Source organism: Haliotis cracherodii, unplaced genomic scaffold, assembly GCF_022045235.1.
Source record: "Haliotis cracherodii isolate W230 unplaced genomic scaffold, xgHalCrac1.p SCAF_6, whole genome shotgun sequence".
Lineage (NCBI taxonomy): Eukaryota > Metazoa > Mollusca > Gastropoda > Lepetellida > Haliotidae > Haliotis > Haliotis cracherodii.
In genome coordinates, this window is record NW_027266319.1 from 10666190 (window position 1) to 10685168 (window position 18979).

General features: G+C 37.9%; 1 protein-coding gene across 1 annotated transcript in view; it reads left to right on the forward strand.

The window, feature by feature from the left end:
* The window catches only part of LOC139445114 (uncharacterized), a 61085-nt gene that overhangs the window by 1277 nt on the left and 40829 nt on the right, over window positions 1-18979 (forward strand). Inside the window, exons 2-5 of the mRNA XM_071226209.1 lie at window positions 1806-2280; window positions 4254-4307; window positions 8441-8684; window positions 16945-17090. Of these exons, the coding sequence (XP_071082310.1) occupies window positions 1860-2280; window positions 4254-4307; window positions 8441-8684; window positions 16945-17090 (865 nt within the window). The 5' untranslated portion in view covers window positions 1806-1859. The remainder of the gene's footprint in view (window positions 1-1805; window positions 2281-4253; window positions 4308-8440; window positions 8685-16944; window positions 17091-18979) is intronic.

An 18979-nucleotide genomic window follows, 5' to 3' on the forward strand; every position in this document is an offset into this window, starting at 1 on the left:
AGCACCATACCTGTGCTCGAGGGTTTCACCGAAGTGGTAAACGTCTGAGACCTGCATCACTTCGGGCTTTCCTCCCACATTAAGCTGACACGCCGCGATATAACTGGAATACTGTTAAAAGCGGCGCTAAACCCAACTCATTCACTCACTCCAAACAACCAAGTTTATTTTGTGAATCACACCATACGTTAAGCAAGTTCAAATGTTTTCCATGTGTTTAGCACACTTATTAAAATGGTTTTATATAATATACATTGTCAGGGGGTATTGTTAAAAAAATATGATTTCTAAGGGTGCCCTTGAGGCACCTGGAGCCTAATTTAACCTTGACATTACCATTACAATTGATTACAATTTTAACCGTGCCATCGAACTGAAGTACAAAGACTTTCGAACCTGGTACCCCAATGTGTCTAATCATGCATACAGACCTGTGTTTAGAGAGCTGGTGCAGGCTAGCCTGATGCATGCATTTCCAGTGCCTGCTTATCACTGAAGGAGCAGAGCATGGATTTCAAGTTTATATATATATTAATTCTTTGCATATCCTGATAAGGACATAAACAATAAAATCTCTTCGAATTTGCAACCAACATTTACAGCTTGATTGTAGATAGAATATCAGCATGAAATATAATTTTTACAAACGTATTGAACACTCTGAACAATTTCGGTTAGCCATAATAGCTAAAAAATCATCTATGGGAAAGAATTAAGATATAAGCCATTGACTTGGTTAAATGTTTTAAAAGCTTTCCTGACACCGGATTACAAATTTTGACAAGAGGAAGCATCTTTTTATCAAGAGGATTTGGTGGCTTAGAATCAGTTGAAGAACCATTGTTTTTTGGACTGTCACTCCTAGTGTACAGTTACCATGGTTACAGAAGGCCACTGTCATGCTCATAATCACAGTGGAATATAAGGTGTCACAAAATACACTGTCACGGTACATCAGTACCTCATTAGATTTTTTCATGGACTTTTTATTACTGTGTTCATCATGTTTAGATCCCTAATAACTTCCCCGTGTTGCCATGTCCACATAACTTATGCTTACTATTTGATGTCTAAAGGTCTGGGGCCACGTTTAGCCCAGTCGTCTAAGGCGCCGTGATTCACTGTGAAGAGTTGCGTCCCTTGGGCATGCCAGAAACCTATGATTGTGGGTTCGAATCCCGATTCGCCCCAATTATGTTTCTAGGTTTGTCAGCACCAAGGGTTTCACCAAAGTGGTAAACGTCCGAGACCTGCATCACTTGGGGCTTTCCTCTCACATTAAGCTGACATGCCATGATATAACTGGAATACTGTTAAAAGCGGCGTTTAACCCAAATCACTCACTCTAAAGGTCTAATGGTGTATGCACCACTTTCACTAGTAGATGAAGGTGTAATTACTTTTTTATTTACAGAATCTTTTCCAAGCATCCCCATTTAAATATAAATGTCTAACAATTGACAACATCGGGTTTGCGCCATTTTCACTATGTAGGCATCCAATCAGAAAGCCTGTTTCATGTGACAGTCAATGATTGAATACTTACTTTTGTATTGTAACAAACATTTTGTTAAAGTTGTGATAATGTTTTATATACTGTGAAGTTTTTCTTCTGGTGCAGTTGTACACACGATGTAAAGCTTATCTGGACTTAACAATTTAACAATTTGAAAAGATCAAGCAAAAAGATTTTGGGGCCTAATCAGTTATGAATAATTGTTACATTTGATAATTTCAATTTTTTTGGTAACATATTGATCATGTCAGTTTTAAATCATCATTTATCATGTATTCCCTTTGATTAGGCAACCCTGGCATGAAGTAACTGCTGATTGTTTGACGGTCAGTTCCAACTAACCATGGAGACAGGGGAGAAGACCAGTCCAGACGCAAACAGCAGGGAGGATGAAGACAAACAGCCTGACCAGTCAGCTGGACGACCACTGACCACTCCACCACGCAAGGAGAGTACAGAGTCAGACAGTGACACCAAAGAAAAAGATGAACTTGTTAAAAACGAAACTGTTGGCATGGAGCCAAAGGTTACTTATAGTAACATGACTTCTAACAGTCTTTTGGACCCCGAGTCTTTTGATGATTTCATATATCAGCCAGTGCCAGGAACTGGCCGCACTAAAACTCCCGACTCTAGTCGGCCTAAAAGCAGCAGTAGTGGAGAGATTGTGTTTGAGGCAAAGAGAAGACGGAGGAAAGTTGCATCGGGACCGAACGCTCATACAGTGACATTTACTGTTAATGTTGCCATGGCGATACCAACAGGTCAGTGCCTCGTAAAGAAACTTGTCATTCACAATTTTGAATATGTTACATTTCAGGGTATGGGTACTTGTGATAATTGTATATATATTTCAACCCAGGAAAAAGATTAGTGTTCCTCAACACTTGTCAGAATAATGATAGCATATACAATATGGGCACATTTTTTATAATAGGACATTTTTTAGCCTCCTGAAGGATGCCGAGGGCAGGTTGCCTTGGTCAATCAGCGAACCTTAGTTCCTTCTACAAAAACATAAATCATGTCACTTTCGAAACAGAAAACGAACTGTGCTGTTTTATTTTTACTTCAAATGTTGTATTTTTGTAGATATTTAATTAGATCCGGGCTAGAATAGGTCTTCAGCAACCCATGCTTGCCGTAAATGGCACTTTGCTTGTCGTAAGAGTCGACTAACAGGATCGGGTGGTCAAGCACGCTGACTTGGTTGATGCGAATCATCGTATCTCAATTGCGTGGATCGATGTCGTGATATCAATCACTGGATTGTCTGGTCTAGACTTGATTATTTACAGATCGCGTCATATAGCTGGAATATTTCTGAGTGACGTGTTAAATAACAAACAAAACAAACAAAGATATTTCATTAGTAGCCTGTACAGTGATTAAGGTTAGAAGTTAGCTCAGTGTAGCAGGGTTATGACATTCGGATATTGTGGTAGTATTGTAGCACTGCTGCAAACAGTATTCAGATACTGTTACAGTAGTTTTGTGGTACTATTTCTGTGATAGAGGTAATACCTCATCCCTCCCTTTTCTGTCATCTTCAAAATATTTTGTTTTTCCTATTTACTGGTTGTCCAACTTGATTCAGTGTCAAACATGAGAGTGTTTGCCATTTTGCCTCACTCCCAGTTAGACATGTAATGTCTGTGTATTCAATGTGTTTATTTCTAATGTCACAGACTAAAATTGTTACTGATGAATTGACCATATATTCATATCATCCAATCACACAATTTGAAGTGAAGTAGTAATTATGGTAATGGCTTTGTGTCAGTCATTTATTAATAAGGGCCGGTTGGGTAGCCTACTGGTTAAAGCATTCGCCCGTCACGCTGAAGACCTTGGTTTGATTCCCGACATGGGTACAATGTGTGAAGCCCATTTCTGGTGTCCCTCGCCGTGATATTGCTGGAATATTGCTAAAAGCGGCATAAAACCATACTCACTCATTTATTAATAAAAAGGGGTTTTGCATACCGTATGCATGTATGACAGGGTTTTGCCCCATTGTATTTGAAAATGTGGGCCTTTTTTTCAAACTTAAAGGCTAAAAGCACAAGGCACCATCCTAGAATTATCCCTGTGTATGATATATAAAGATCTACACAAAACTGTCTTATGTAATTTGCTCCTTGAAAGCTGCTTTCATTTAATCTAAATTTAAATGTATTCTAAACAATAGAATATAATAGTAAATTAATAATAAAATGCTACAAGCTTTCGTTGGATGGGGTACAGGGATTTGTTTTTTTATCTCCTCCGAGGCTGATATTCAACCAAAATGTCCATTAAAAAACCCAAACTGGAAGTATACATTTACCAATAATTCGTTGTTATAGAATTAATTTGTATTTCACTGATAACAGGAACAATAAAGTAGAAGAGGTTTTAATACTTAGCTTTTCATTATCATGATTATTGCAATGAATGCAGTATTAAAGTTCAATGTTAAAATACCTTTGAATTTAAGAAAATACATTTTGAAGAAACATATAAATTCCAGTAGCCTGCCAGTTAGTTTGGAATCCTGGCTTACTATGCAACATGTTTACAATGAAGTCATAACCTTTATCTTGTTCATGTTCGAGTAAATAAACTTTCAAAGAAACCAAATCATGATCTGTCAGTGAAAAACAACAGATCACAAAGTGTCATCGTTGTTCAACGTGGGGGATTTCATTGTCAGGGAGGGACTGTTTCTTTAATTGCTATCTCCTGTAATATGCAGTAAAAGACAAGTCTGGACGATCTCATCGACAGGGGACGCCTGTCCAACCTCGGGGTAACCAGACAATATTTAAGTATTTAAGTCGCTGCACCCCACTCTCTGCAGTTTGCCATTCTATCTCATTTATACCACTTCTTCTTTCAATTACACTGCAAACATCCTCACGCAAAGCTTGCATGTTGATATCTGTCAATTCCGCCTAAAGGGACTTCGCTTTTCAGAGCCGTTTTCCTTCCGTTAAGCTGGGGGAATTCCTTGCATGACTGCCGGCCGTTGCCAGCTATTTCCATTCAGCTTGTCCGTGGGTGATTTCTCGGTGGTTGATGTTAACGCTTGAATTACAGTCCCCTGAAATTATCGTTTACACTTGATACTGATAAAATCAAGGGCTTAATTTTGATTGATGGCAATCACACTTGCTTGTATTGTGTGTTAGGAGATCTATATGTGATAAAGTTGCAGACTTGAGTCAAATCATGAGGGTCTATTGTGAAGTGGGTTTTGGAATATTGATTAAAAGTTGTTGTAATATGAGTATTTTTTTATGTGTCAGTCATGCAAGCATCAAAGATATGTTATATGATATATTTGCTGTTATGAATAGGCATTTAAAGGGTTTTATGTCAATTCTGACAGACAGAACACACTGGGTATTGTTGATTCTAATGACCGGTGAAGTAATGAATATTTTCCCCTCGAAAAAAAAAAGCTTTTTTTTTCTGTTTAGGTAACTGTGGTAATGGGGTAATAGGTTAAAACATAAGAAATCATTATTTAGAATGATCATATTAATATGGTTAAGAAAATATTGTTCCGAAAATATATATTCCATATCAAGTTTTAACAATGTTGAACATATTAAACAAAAACAAAATAATTCTTCTGATTTCAATCTGGCTTTAGTTTAATCATTTAGCCACTTTGCACTAGTTTGGGGTTGTTCTGCGATGCACAAATATAGAGCAGAAACTGTAATTCCAAGTTTTCTGTGATATAGTTTAGATATACATTTTGTATTTTAGTACTTGCATTCACATCTGCTGTCTTCAAAGCTTCCTTGCTATGCACAGTGCATGGCACATTCTTTACTATTATTTCTTATGTACAGAAAGTAGTACTATAAAGCTTTATCTAAATTGAATAGTGTTAAACATGTTAAAAAAAGAACAATTTTACAATTAGAAAATAATACTCTATTTCCAATGCTTAATCTCCATAATATATAAACAAGTGATTACATTACAAAATTGGTGTGAGTGGCCTATATTTTTATATAAAAAACATGTTACAAGGAGCTGAATTTTTTAAATTCATATGTTTATATATTCTACTTTTTGCAGGAAATGTGTAATAACCAAGAATATAACTTCAAGCATGTATTTAGTAATATCACTTTGCAAGTGAATTTTATGAATATTAAATTTTTACCACTCATGTCGTTACAACAATTATTTTAGGATCTTGTCTGATTTGAAAGCGACAGAAAGTAAAACAGAAATTCCATTGAAAATATTGACAGCATATTTTGGTCTTAAGTAAATTTGGCACCGAAATCATGCCTTCATGCTTAAGGACATGTTGTCATAGCGAGGATGCCAAGTGTCACCTCTACTCTTTACAACAGATTGAATTTATGAATAATTAAACACTCTCTGTCAGTTTATATGTAGCTTTTTCCTCTCTCATTTCCTGCAACACCCCCGCTATTCTGCCTGATAATGGGCCTCTCTCTCACTGTAGTGTGTTGATGGCTGACAAACGCAGGTGATGTTGTAGTGTTTGTATTGTTAATGTCTATTCTGTTGGAAGGAATCTTTTTTTGTTGACGATAAAGAAAGGTAAGTGGAAATGTTTTATTTTTTTCTATTTAAAGTTGATAAGTTTATGCTTCAAGCCTATTTCAACACAGATAACTGTTGAATAATCTTCAAGACTATTCATTTGTCAACCTTATTTTAAGACACTATTGATGTTACTTGATTTTGGTGACAGGTAATTCTTGTAATAAGCTTTCCTTCCTCAGAAGGCATGTTGTTATATATCCCAAGTACTTTCTTTGGATTTTGTTTCATTAAATACCTTAATTGATTACACTGATGACAGTATTTTGTGATGCAACTTTTATGCCAAATTACTGGCCTATTTTTTTAAAACTTTTTTTTCAGACAAACCTTAAATTAACCATTAAAACATTTGGTTTTTTCTTCTGTCTCTGCCTTTTGGCTTAGTGAGTTAGAGAGTCTGTAAAACAAGAAAAAAATGATCTTACCTTTCTATATTTATAAAAATGATTATGATTATAATAAGACCATTTACGATGGGCCAAATTCCATTCAAGTGAATGACCATGGCGCCACAGTATTGTTAATAATTTGTTACCCCGATTTTTGATACATGCACATGCTGCAATTTTGCAGGAATTTTGTATTAACTATTTCTCACTGCGAATAGCTGTAAAGCTGCTGATATCGAAGTGACGAACAGCTATATCTATTAATTCCTTCATTCTTTTATGTTTTGAAAATATAATGATATTTAACTGGAAGGTGAATGAATATGAAATCCATTTCCATTACATTTCATTGGTGACTTTATATGTAACACTGACCTCCTCGCGACTATGCTTGTCGTAAAAGGCGACTAACGGGATCGGGTGGTCAGGCTTGCTGACTTGGTTGATGCATGTCATCGATCCCAATTACATGGATCGATGCTCATGATGACAGTCACTGAAATATCTGGTCCAGACTTGATTATTTACAGACCGCTGTCATATAGCTGGAATATTGCTGAGTGCAGTGTTAAACAAACAAACAAACAAATCATCAGTCCCATATAGTTTTATGTCAATCTGTTGATGTCCTTCAAAAGTACAGAAATAGCCTTGAAAAATCAAAGAATACAACATGTGTCAATACTTGATTGTTCTGCTATTATATATCTCCATTCTGTTTGAGAAATCCACTGGACCCAGTTGCTACCATAGCTGTTTAATATGGCACAAACATTGCAAGTCAACTTCTGGTTGTAACGCTACTTGTTTTAATCAAGAAAGAACCATGTGGTTTGATTGGACAGCTATTTTTAGCATTGTGTCTTTTGAACTGAATTCAAACCATGGCTATTAGGGATGTGCGGTTTTATTGGTATACCGGTATATTGCAATACAAATTCATCACGATACATATCGCGATTTTTCCCTCATTATTTGAACACCACCTGATAAAAATATGTATTTTACAATCGGAAATCATCGGGAAAGAACGTTGCTGACAACTTGGAACTAGAGTTACTTCCCTTGATTGTTTATCCAACATGGCGGACACCTATGACATCGTGCCGAACAAAAAGGGAAAATCTTTTGACATTGAGTGTAATTTTTTTCACAATGTTTGATGAGAGACAATGACTGATGGAATTTGTCATGATGTATAATTCTTATCAAATTTATGTTAATGTTAATGTTTCATTGTTTTTCAAACTGTTTCAGAGAGTTAAGTTTATTCAAATTTGATTGAAAAAGGTTGGAGACTGTGACTGACATGTATATGCCATGATGTATAGTCTGATCTTATTAAATCAAAACAAAGACAAAACAAATGCTTCATACTCTTTATTTGATTGTAGATAAAAATAATAGTACAATTTATTAAATTGGTTCATAATTTTGACCAAATTGTTAACATTGCAGCTTTCATATTAATATTTGTCAAAGGGATATGAAAAAAAGCTTTTCTCTTGGTAGAAATGATTTCCCAATATATTGCAATAATATTGCAATATGTTTTTGAAAGATTGCAATATATCGCAATCACACTTTCTGGTCCATTTCCCAACCCTAATGGCTATGGTCCCAATCCTGGTTAGATAACACCTGTGAAGATCCGGGGTGGAAGAGGTCTTCAGATCCCCATTCTTGCCATAAGATGCATCTATGCTTGTCATAAGAGTTGACTAACGAGATCGGGTGGTGAGGCTCGCTGACTCGGTTGATACATGTTATCGTATCCCAATTGTGTAGAAGGATATAGCTGGGATTTTGCTGAGTGTGGCATTAAACAACAAATAAACAACAATGGTTGCCAGTGGGTCCGAGGTATGTGATAACAGAATGGAGAATATTATAATACACTGGATAATCGAGGATGAGCAAGCTTGCAGTTACACAGTCTAATTGTGACTTGCAGTGGATGATGATTGTCAGCCTGACGTCAAGGAGATGCTGAAGAGGAAGAAGCGAGTGTTTGAGGCGCCACGGGCCCAGAACTACTACCACATAGAATACTACCTGCTTCCAGGTGAAGAGGAACTCACCAAAACCGATATCGTCACGTACGGCATGGCAGCCAAGATCTACATGGAGAGACATGACCCCAGGGTCATCAAGACGTGGCAGGATGGAGACGTCACGTGGGTGGCCTGGGCCAACACGTAAGTAGTCTCTCACAGCTCTGTTTGTTATTTAACACCGCACACTCCTTATTATTATGCCTCAAAGTGAGATTGACCAATCAGAGAGCAGAACTACTGACCCCACATGAGCCCGTATACCGTCAGTAAAAATCCAAGATGGTTGATACTGACCTAATATGAGATCGTATACCACCGTCAGTAACAGCCATCTTGGATTTTTCAACACCCACCTCAAATATTTTTCACATGAAATTCTGGTACAGAAATTTGGTATTCGACACTTTTGTTTTTTAATATCATTAATTTTGATGTGCAAGGACGTTCATGTTTTTTGGATCACCTTCGTGACTTTAACAAGATTATATAAAGTTAAAATTATCACCAAAGTTTGAAGAGTAGTCTCCCTTTGACCCTTTGACCCTTTGACCCTTAACGGCTTGTAAGTGTTAAGTTTTGAGTTTTGACATGACGTGCGACAAAGATACCTAATAGTGTAAATTTTTCAGCATAATAAATTTGTTATGGTGTCTTTAGTTGCCGTATACAGTGTCATAACAGGTTAGCAGAAAACTATTGGGCGCTAACCTAATATGACACCGTATACATCAACTAAAGACACCATTCATATAGCCACCTCTTACAAGCATAGGATGCTGGGGACCAATTTTAACCCAGAATCCCTGTCAGTCCACTTAAAGCTAAATGTTGTTCGTTCTAAACATTTTGTTGAATCAGTCTTTCCTTTTTCTAAACATTTTGTTTACCTAAGTAATTAAACTTATTCCTCATTTTTAAGATATCATTTACTAAAGTAATTCCTTAATCAAAAGATAGTTTATTCAAATAACTTCTTATCATAATCATGATTATAATGTTCTTTGCTCAACATCCTCAAATATATATATGTTCTTTTTCACAACATTATTTACCCAAAATATATTGTTTACTCAAATAAGTCTTTATTTTAGATATGTTGTTTACTCAACATGACCTATGACCCGTGAAGATCCGAGGTAGAATAGGCCTTCAGCAACCCATGCTTGCCGTTAAAGGCGACTACCGGGATCGGGTGGTCAGGCTCGCTGACTTGGTTGAAGCATGTCATCAATCCCAATTGCGTGGATCGATGTTCATGATGTCAATCACTGGATCGTCTGTCCCAGACTCGATAATTTACAGACCGACATCATATAGCTGGAATATTGCTGAGTGCGGCGTTAAACAACAACCAAACCAAACCAAACCAAAACTTAAATAATTTCTTATTCTAAACATGATAAATATGTTGTTGACGCAGGCTAAAAAAAATAATAGTCTTGGTTCTCAGACCACCACCCACATCATCATAAAGTCTGCTGCACTTTTTGTTTTTATTTCCATTTTCAAAAAAATATAAAAATCTGAATACTTAAACACAATGCACACAAAAAATGGAAAATGGAAACCAAAACGAAACGTGCAACTTTATGATGATGTGGGCAGTGCCTGAGAACCAAGGCTATTATTTTTTTTATTTTTAGCCTCAAATAAATCCTTATTTCCTCAAAGTGGCATTAGGCGACTAACGGGATTGGGTTGTCAGCCTCACTGACTTGGTTGATGCATGTCATGCATGGATCTATGCTCATGATATCAATCACTGAATTGTCTGGTCCAGACTCGATTATTTACAACCACTGTCATATTGCTGGAGTGCGACATTAATCAACAAACAAACAAAGTGGCATATGCCCCTATGCACTAACTCTAGCATATTGCTTGATCATCCTTATGTTCTGGGAACCACCAGCTGTTGTTACAGACAAATACAGTAGATAGAACATTTATTTACCACTAATATAATCTATCTATATGTGAAATAATCTTTCATATTTTCTTCAGAACATATATACACATTTAAGATATTGTTTTCTCAAAGTATTCCTCCTTCTAAACCTCGATACTCAAGTCTGATATAAAATGTGTGACATCCCAAGAATGAACAAATAAAAATTATGACGAGGAAAATTTACCTAATTACATGTGTCTCAAGAAAAATATGACCAATCCCACCTGCCCCAAACCCCCTGTGATAAATGACCAGTCCCTTCCTGCTGCAATAAATCACTTTCCAATATGGGCAATCATTCACTGTGTTAACAGTTTTGAAGAAAAAATAATTTATAGTATTTAACTTTCTAAAATATTTTTGACCAAATATGGATAAAAATTGGTTTTTGATAAGAAAACAACATGATATCTATATTCACAAATCAGTAAAAACAAGTTGCACAGTGATTATAAAAAAACATACCATCAAAACATACTCCCAACTCAGATGCTCCACAACCAACTCAAAGCTCTTGATACTACTGTCGTACCCATTCAAAAGAGTTTGTCGCTAGATGTGCTTCTGCAGGCAAACCTATTTAACAGAATATATAAATAGCACAAAAGAGCCCAAAATAAAACTTGCAATAACTGTTTACCAAGTAGCCTTTGTGTCATTTTTTTCGGGTGCATTGGGGTAGCCTATTGGTTAAAGCGTTGGCTCGTCACACTGAAGACCTGAGTTCGATTCCCATGGGTACAATGTGTGAAACCCATTTCTGGTGTCCCTCGCCGTGATATTGCTGGAATATTGCTACAAGCGGCGTAAAACCTCACTCACTCACTCACTCACTCACTCACTCACTCACTCACTCACTCACTCACTCACTCACCCACACCCACACTCACCTCACATCACCTCACTCACTCACTCACTCACTCACTCACTCACTCACTCACTCACCTACCTCACCTCACCTCACCTCACCTCACCTCACCTCACCTCACCTCACCTCACCTCACCTCACCTCACCTCACCTCACCTCACGCACCACGTCACACTGCACTGTTTTGTCCCTGTCTCATTTTAATACAAATGTTTCATACCAGTGAATGTAATCATGGTAATGTACCCTCAAATATAACAACACTCATTTAGTGTTCTTGTGTAGTATGAATGGAATTAATGTGCGTTTTAGTAGCTGAAAGTACTTTGAGTTTGATGTTCCACAGTGCATGGGTAATTGAGCAACTCTACACGCTGCAGTGACTGCCTGGCATGTGGTATGACAAAGATAATGGAGTTAATACCATGAACCTACTTTCAGAACTTGCACCTTTTAACTTCCTACTATGACTCAATTTAATTGCTCAGTGGAAATCCCAAGGATTAATTCCTGGGGTCTGTTGGTATCTGGTATCTTTTTCCAGTTGTTTATAGTGGCTGGGGGTAGTCGAGTGGTTAAAGCGTTCGCTTGTCACGCTGCAGTCTGGGTTCAAATGCCCACATGGGTACAATTTGTGAACCCGTTTTTGGTGTCCCAGATATTATATTGCTGCAATGTTGCTAACGGTGGCATAAATCTTTATTCTAGAGATCTCTCACTAACTTTATATTGCCCTCTATAAAGTGACCCAACATATAAGGCGACTCCCTCTGTACAAGCCTTAAAAAATCGATGCTTATTTATATACCCTGTCTATCAAGCAAATCCGAATGAAGCACGTCACCAGCACATACATAATTGCTACATTTGCAATAAAAATGTGATTGTCTTCCACAGAAAAAAATTACATCATATCCCTTCAGTGATTTCAGGGAATCAAACAGGGGATTCAGGGAAACAAACAGGGGATTCAGGGAAACAAGTAGGTCGTTCAGGGAAACAAACGGGATTCAGGGAAACAAACTGGATCCGGGGAAACAAATAGGAGATTCAGGGAAACAAATAGGGGATTCAAGGAAACAAACAGGGGATTCAGGGAAACAAACAGGGGATTCAAGGAAGCAAACAGGGGATTCACGGAATCAAATTGGGGATTCAAGGAAGCAAACAGGGGATTCAGGGAAACAAGTAGGTCATTCAGGGAAACAAATGGGATTCAGGGAAACAAATAGGGGATTCGGGGAAACAAACCGGATTCAGGAAAACAAATAGGGGATTCAGGGAAATAAATGGGATTCGGGGAAACAAATAGGGGATTCAGGGAAAAAAACAGGGGGTCCAGGGAAACAAACATGGGATTCAGGTACAATTCTCTCTTGATTACCCATGATGATAATTTTAGGTGTGATTCAAAGTGAGAAAACCCTTCCTCATGCAGGGCCTGATAATGAAGACCGAATCCTATCATGCTCACCATCATATGGTGGTAGGTCCGAATCCAATTTACGTGATGATTCACCTAGGCAATCTCAAGACAGTATACTTTGCTAGCTATGCCACTTAGTGTGGGTTTGAAATGGGCTTATCTTGAGTCCACCAGTACCAAATGTCCAAGAGAGTTTGTGGCATGTGTGCATCAATCATCTGTTAGCTGTGCTTGAAACAACTGAAAGGGTAAACAGATCAAGCACTACTATCATAACAAGTTTTATTTGGGGGAAAAACACTTTCTTATTAAAGTACAGATTGAAGAACGTTTCTTGGTCCCACCCGGGATTTGAACCCACACTGCCAGAGTGAGGCACCTAATCACAATCACACGAAGTCAGTGATCTAACCAGCTTCCACAAAAAGAATCTGTGCCAGAATCTGATGATTATGAGTTTGAATCCCACATTTGATGTTCCAAGGTTTGTCAGCACCCATGCTTATGCGTCTCTCCAATGTGGTGCCGTCATATAGCTGGAATATTGCTGAGTGCGGCGTTAAACAACCAACCAACCAACCAACCAAATGTCATTGCTTCACTTGGTGCTTCACTTCCACAGTAGTGTGAGTGTGAGTGAGTTGGGTTTAACGCCGCTTTTAACATTATTCCTGTTATATCACAGCGTGTCAGCTTAATGTGGGAGGAAAGTCCGAAGTGATGCAGGTCTCAGACGTTTACTACTTCGGTGAAACCCACGAGCACGGGTATGGTGCTAACAAACAACTCTGCACAGCGAATCGCGGCGCCTTAGACGACTGGGCCACCCGTGCCCCCTCACTTCCACAGTAAGCCGACACACTGTGATATACCGTATTTGACGTAATAAGCGCCCAGGACGCTCTCAAAATTAGAAATAGGGGGCTCTTATTAGAATATAATTTTGGTGGAAAAAACAGAGTTGAAAGATAATTTTTGTGGTTAATGCTGACAGCCTGAAATGTTTATATACGACATATATATTTTTCCAGAATTTAATTGCCCATAATTCAGGATGCATATAACACATGAATGCGTATTATATGCGAATATATAAATCTTTTGTACATTGATCAATCGGAAGGGGTGCTGATTATATTAAGAAATATTGCCAAATACAGTAACTGGAATACTGTTCAAAGCTTTTGTAAAAGAAAACAAGGTGGCTTTTAGACTACTGATAGACTCGCATGTTCTTTGCTATCTTGTTGTTAATCATGATTTCCTGATGAGTGATCACAATTGAGCTATCTTCCTCTCAAGAAATCTGTAACTGGAAACAGTCATGTCTGGTAACCTTATTTATTACTTGCCCGTGAAGAGATCACCCGTTTAATAAACATACAGCTTTATTACACATTGTGTAATACCAAAACACGTGCTTATGTACTCTCGGAACCCGTTTCACGAACAAATATTGAAAGCTCTCAACATCTCTTGGCGTATTCAATGACATTGTGTGTGGAGATGATAGATCCCTGAGGGGAGCTTAAGCACACTCGATGACCCCAGCAACCTTGTTGCTAGGCTGACGTCACATGGCATTGTTTCGCCGATGGATCTTGCAACAAAATTCCACAAATTACGTCATCGGGTATTGTGACGTGATTGTAAACTTTGAGGTGCAAGGCCCCGTTCCACAAGGCGATCGTACGGTAGCGCAACGACAGTCGTTAGTCTAAGTTAAATTATGTGAGTTGTGATAGCCTTAGCACTACGATAATTTTGTGGGACGAACGCCTGAAATCTAAAGGTGGACCATTGTATGATATTAAATTCATATGTTTCAACTTTTGACGTGTTTGAAGTATTATTCTGTTAAACTCAATTGCATTATGCCATGGATCATGTAGGTGTCAGCCTATTTACACTCAACAGTATAATTCTAAAAACATTATAAATGACAAGTAATAAATAAAATACTGAACTCGCTCTCGTGTAAAACCAATTTTATGAAACTCGTGAATAGTTGTGGTATCTGACTCGCTTTCGCTCGTCACATACCAGAACTATTCACTCGTTTCATAAAATTGGTATTACATGGGAGCTCGTTTAGTATTCTATATATCTCAAACTTGACAGTTATAATGACATTGTGACTATGCTTGTTTTCTGCCACTAATTCCACAATGCATTCCTAAACTTAACCATCCAATTTTCAAGACTTTATCAACCTTTGATAGGTCAATTGGATTACAACTAGTCAGTGTCCTAGGAAATGAATCGATCTGAAAGCCTGTTAGCTATTCCTGTATGTAAATAGTATAAAAGTGAAATGTGTTAAATAAGTGCCCCTTCCTCCATTCGAAATTGGTTAGAAAAGAATCCACTTGTTTGGACAATGTCCTTTGACCCAACCTAGGTCGCATGAATACTAATTATATATGCAGAATCCCAAACATAATCCAACATATCACAAACAAAATGGTGATAGCACGATAATATAGAGTTGCCTGCCCTTGGGCCGCCAATGACAGGTACTTTGTTTAACGAACTTGGTAAAGAAAATCAGCAGTGATCAATCCTAACTGATGTGTCATAATTGGCGTTAAACTCAACTCACTCACTCACCCTATGTGAGGCTTCGAACTTATCAATCAAACCTTGTATTTCCTGGTAAAAAGTGTGATGACATCTGAAACTCCAATGACAGCTTAACTGCACCTGATTATAATGAAGTAGTCATTTGAAGATGTTTTCCACGATATTTGATTCCAAATGAGATGAAATATGAAAAATATGAAAAATATGAAAATAGGACTTTTTAGACAGATGTACAGTACTATATTAAAACCGATCTATAAATGTTTGATGACACAAGGACAAAAAAAACATGAACCTGCTTAGAAAACAGTTTTAGTCAACTAAAATAATCAAAATGAAAGCCCCATTGCCACCACCAGGGAGGTGCCGGTACATGCACTGGGACTGAACAGAACTGAAACGGAATGAAGTGATTCCCAATACAACAAAATAAGTGTCTATGAAAAGTCTGATGTGAAGATTATTAATCCATGTGGAGTGGGAAAAAATAAAAAAATATATGGATATCAATTTCCTTTCTGAATCAGCCATGTCTCAGCCTGTGTGGGGCCTATCTGTCATCACGGAACATGACTACGTTAGTCTCTGTAACCGAGATGTTTGATACAAGTAAACATTTCATCCAATTTATGACTCTATTGCAGTCACTTGGGGAGTTCTGACAATAATCAATACTAATGTACACCATCAGATGAAAGCAAAATTGGACTATGTTCAACTTTTATCTGATTGCATTTTTTCGGGATCCATTGTAGGATCTTTTTCTACACTGACCTTCATTTACCTTTGACATTATTGGATGGTGGTCGTAAGGCTTATCTAACTGGGATTTTCTTTAACAGTTTTGTGGTAAATTCTCAGATAATGGAATTTTAGGTACAGTTTTCTTTTGGAAAATGCTGACAGTTAAACAGTGCAGAAGTCCGCCCTGTCTAGATGCAAACTAGATGTAATTAGACCGTAGGAGTAACATAATTAGCCACAGTCGCTGAAATTGAGATGAGGAAAGCTATTGGAGCTTTATATTAGATTTAAGTTGTTAATAACCTACATGGTTGGGAGAGACAGTAGCTGTTGGCTTTAATCACCGTCCGTCTTAATGGAATCTATAAATACCATCAAATTTATTGCAAAAATTAAATTACTATGGGTGAAATTATACAAGCTGTGATAAGGGATTTGTTTTCTCCCAAACCGACGTCCATTCTACATTGTCTGATTTTGCTGAGCTGATCCATTGTCCCATGGGACGGACTTCCTTAAAAGCCGAGACTTTGGAAGTGACTTTCTGCCTATCCTATTGCAGTAGCGATGGCTATTCCCTTCTTCTGACTGATATTGTGTCATATCAGAGAGCCAGGCTTCACACAACAACTATGAATACCGACAGCTATTGATTTTGCGGGTGTAATTGCTATGATAAACATTCATTTCTCCTGGCCTTTCGTGCCTCCGTGAGCAATTATTTTCAATTATTTCATCACAGTGTATGACTCTCCCCATCGATCATGCTAGTTGTTTGTAAACGAGCCTTAAGAACAATGAGGTAAAATTACCATGTTTACTTCCACAGACACATTGTGACAGTGACAACGGATGTGCTTCTCAAGATGTTTAACCACAAGCTTGAACTCCGTGTTTGGGACACAAAGGATAAAGTCTCCACCAGAGCCAGATTTGATCGGCCGAAGGCTTTCCGACTCCCACAAGCAAAAGCAGGTAGGTGATTAAACAGTTCCTCTGTTTGCTCTCGCAGTTAGTTGGAAAGAGAGACAGGCATGAATTCTTTCCTGAAATGATTTCTATAATGTTCCTTGAAAGTGTTTCCGAATCTGCTGCAGCTTTTAAGGGGCGAACAAGGCTGGCTGTTTCCCCACACAGTTTGAGCGCATAGAAACATAAGGGTTTGATTTTCAAGTTTACCAGCTAATCCATGTCCAAAACATATAACTGGGTATTGGTAAATCATTTAGCAGATGAAAGACTGAGGCAGTGGGGACCCCAGTAAGTAAACAGCAGATTGTTCCTGCATTTGCATAATTTGAAATTCACGCTTGTCTGTTAGATCAAGACCACTAAATTTTGCTGAGGGCAAATGAAAATCCAAAGATGGTGGTCCTCACTGACTTGTAGCATTTGAGGGCTATAATTCTTTTTCTACAAACTGATTGGAAATCTAAATGTTTTTGTCTCATTCAAGAGGACTAGCTTCAAACTCTGAGGACTAGTGAAATCAGGTTTTCGCTAGTGTTCTGAGTAGTACAACAAAATAGGATGAATAACTCAGTAAATATTTTATTATTTCTTGCAACTTTGGTCTTCATCCCCTGAAACTGTTCAAGTGTTTATTCAGTTCTTCTGACAACCTGGGCCGGTTGGGTAGCCTAGTGGTTAAAGCATTCGCTTGTCACCCCGAAGACCCGGGTTCGATTCTCGACATGGGTACAGTGTGTGAAGCCCAACACATGGTGTCCCCCACTGCAATATTGCTGGAATATTGCTAAAAGCGGCGTAAAACCACACTCACTCACTCACTTACAATATGTTGTGAAGATCTGTGTAAAGTAGAGTTAAAAATAGCCTTCAAATAACCATCATTCAGAAGGTAAAACTTAGTTTTCTGTGTATTTAGAATGAGTGAGTTTGGTTTAACGCCTCTTTTAACAGTATTCCAGTTATATCGTGGCGTGTCAGCTTAATGTGGGAGGAAAGCCCTAAGTGATGCAGGTCTCAGACGTTGGCCTGCCAGAAACCTATGATTGTGGGTTTGAATCCCGGTTCGCCCCGATTATGTTTCTAGGTTTGTCAGCACTATACCCGTGCTCGTTGGTTTCACCGAAGTGGTAAACGTCTGAGACCTGCATCACTTCGGGCTTTCCTCCCACATTAAGCTGACACGCCGCGATATAACTGGAATATTATTAAAAGCGGCGCTAAACCCAACTCACTCACTCACTCACTCACTACTGCTCCACAAAAATTTATGGATATCCCATTACAGGTCACGTCAGAACAACCTTTCATCCGACCAATCAGAGCATTAATTATGGGATCGCGAAAGTGAAAGTCTGAGAAAACATTAACACAGGGCATTCTAAAAGACAGCTAGGGCCTGTACGACTCCACCTACTAGATATTAGGAATATCACAATATGACTATTACCTAATACAATACGTATCGCAAAACATTAATTTTAATTTTTATGTAGGTAGGACAACAAAGTCATTCCATTGCTGTTTTAAATGTACCATGTGGGAAACAATACAGGATTAAAATAGGAATCCAAACAAATAAGTGTGTATCGCATATCGAATCATGGGCGGATACAGAGGGGGGTGCGCACCCCCCTTTTTATTTCGAAAAAAAATCTTTATTTCTGTATAAATTACCACCAAAGACAATAAATAGATCTTAATTGTGCATTCCCCCTTTGAAAAAAAAATGTATCTGCCCATGCGAATTGTCTGAGAATATTATGTCCATGCATCGATACATTGGCAAAATCATCACATCCATACTCGACATGGAAATGACAGGCTTAGTAAGACATTTGAAACGGAAGAGCCTTTCCATATCCTGTGGTAAGTACTGCCATATATTCTCGGCC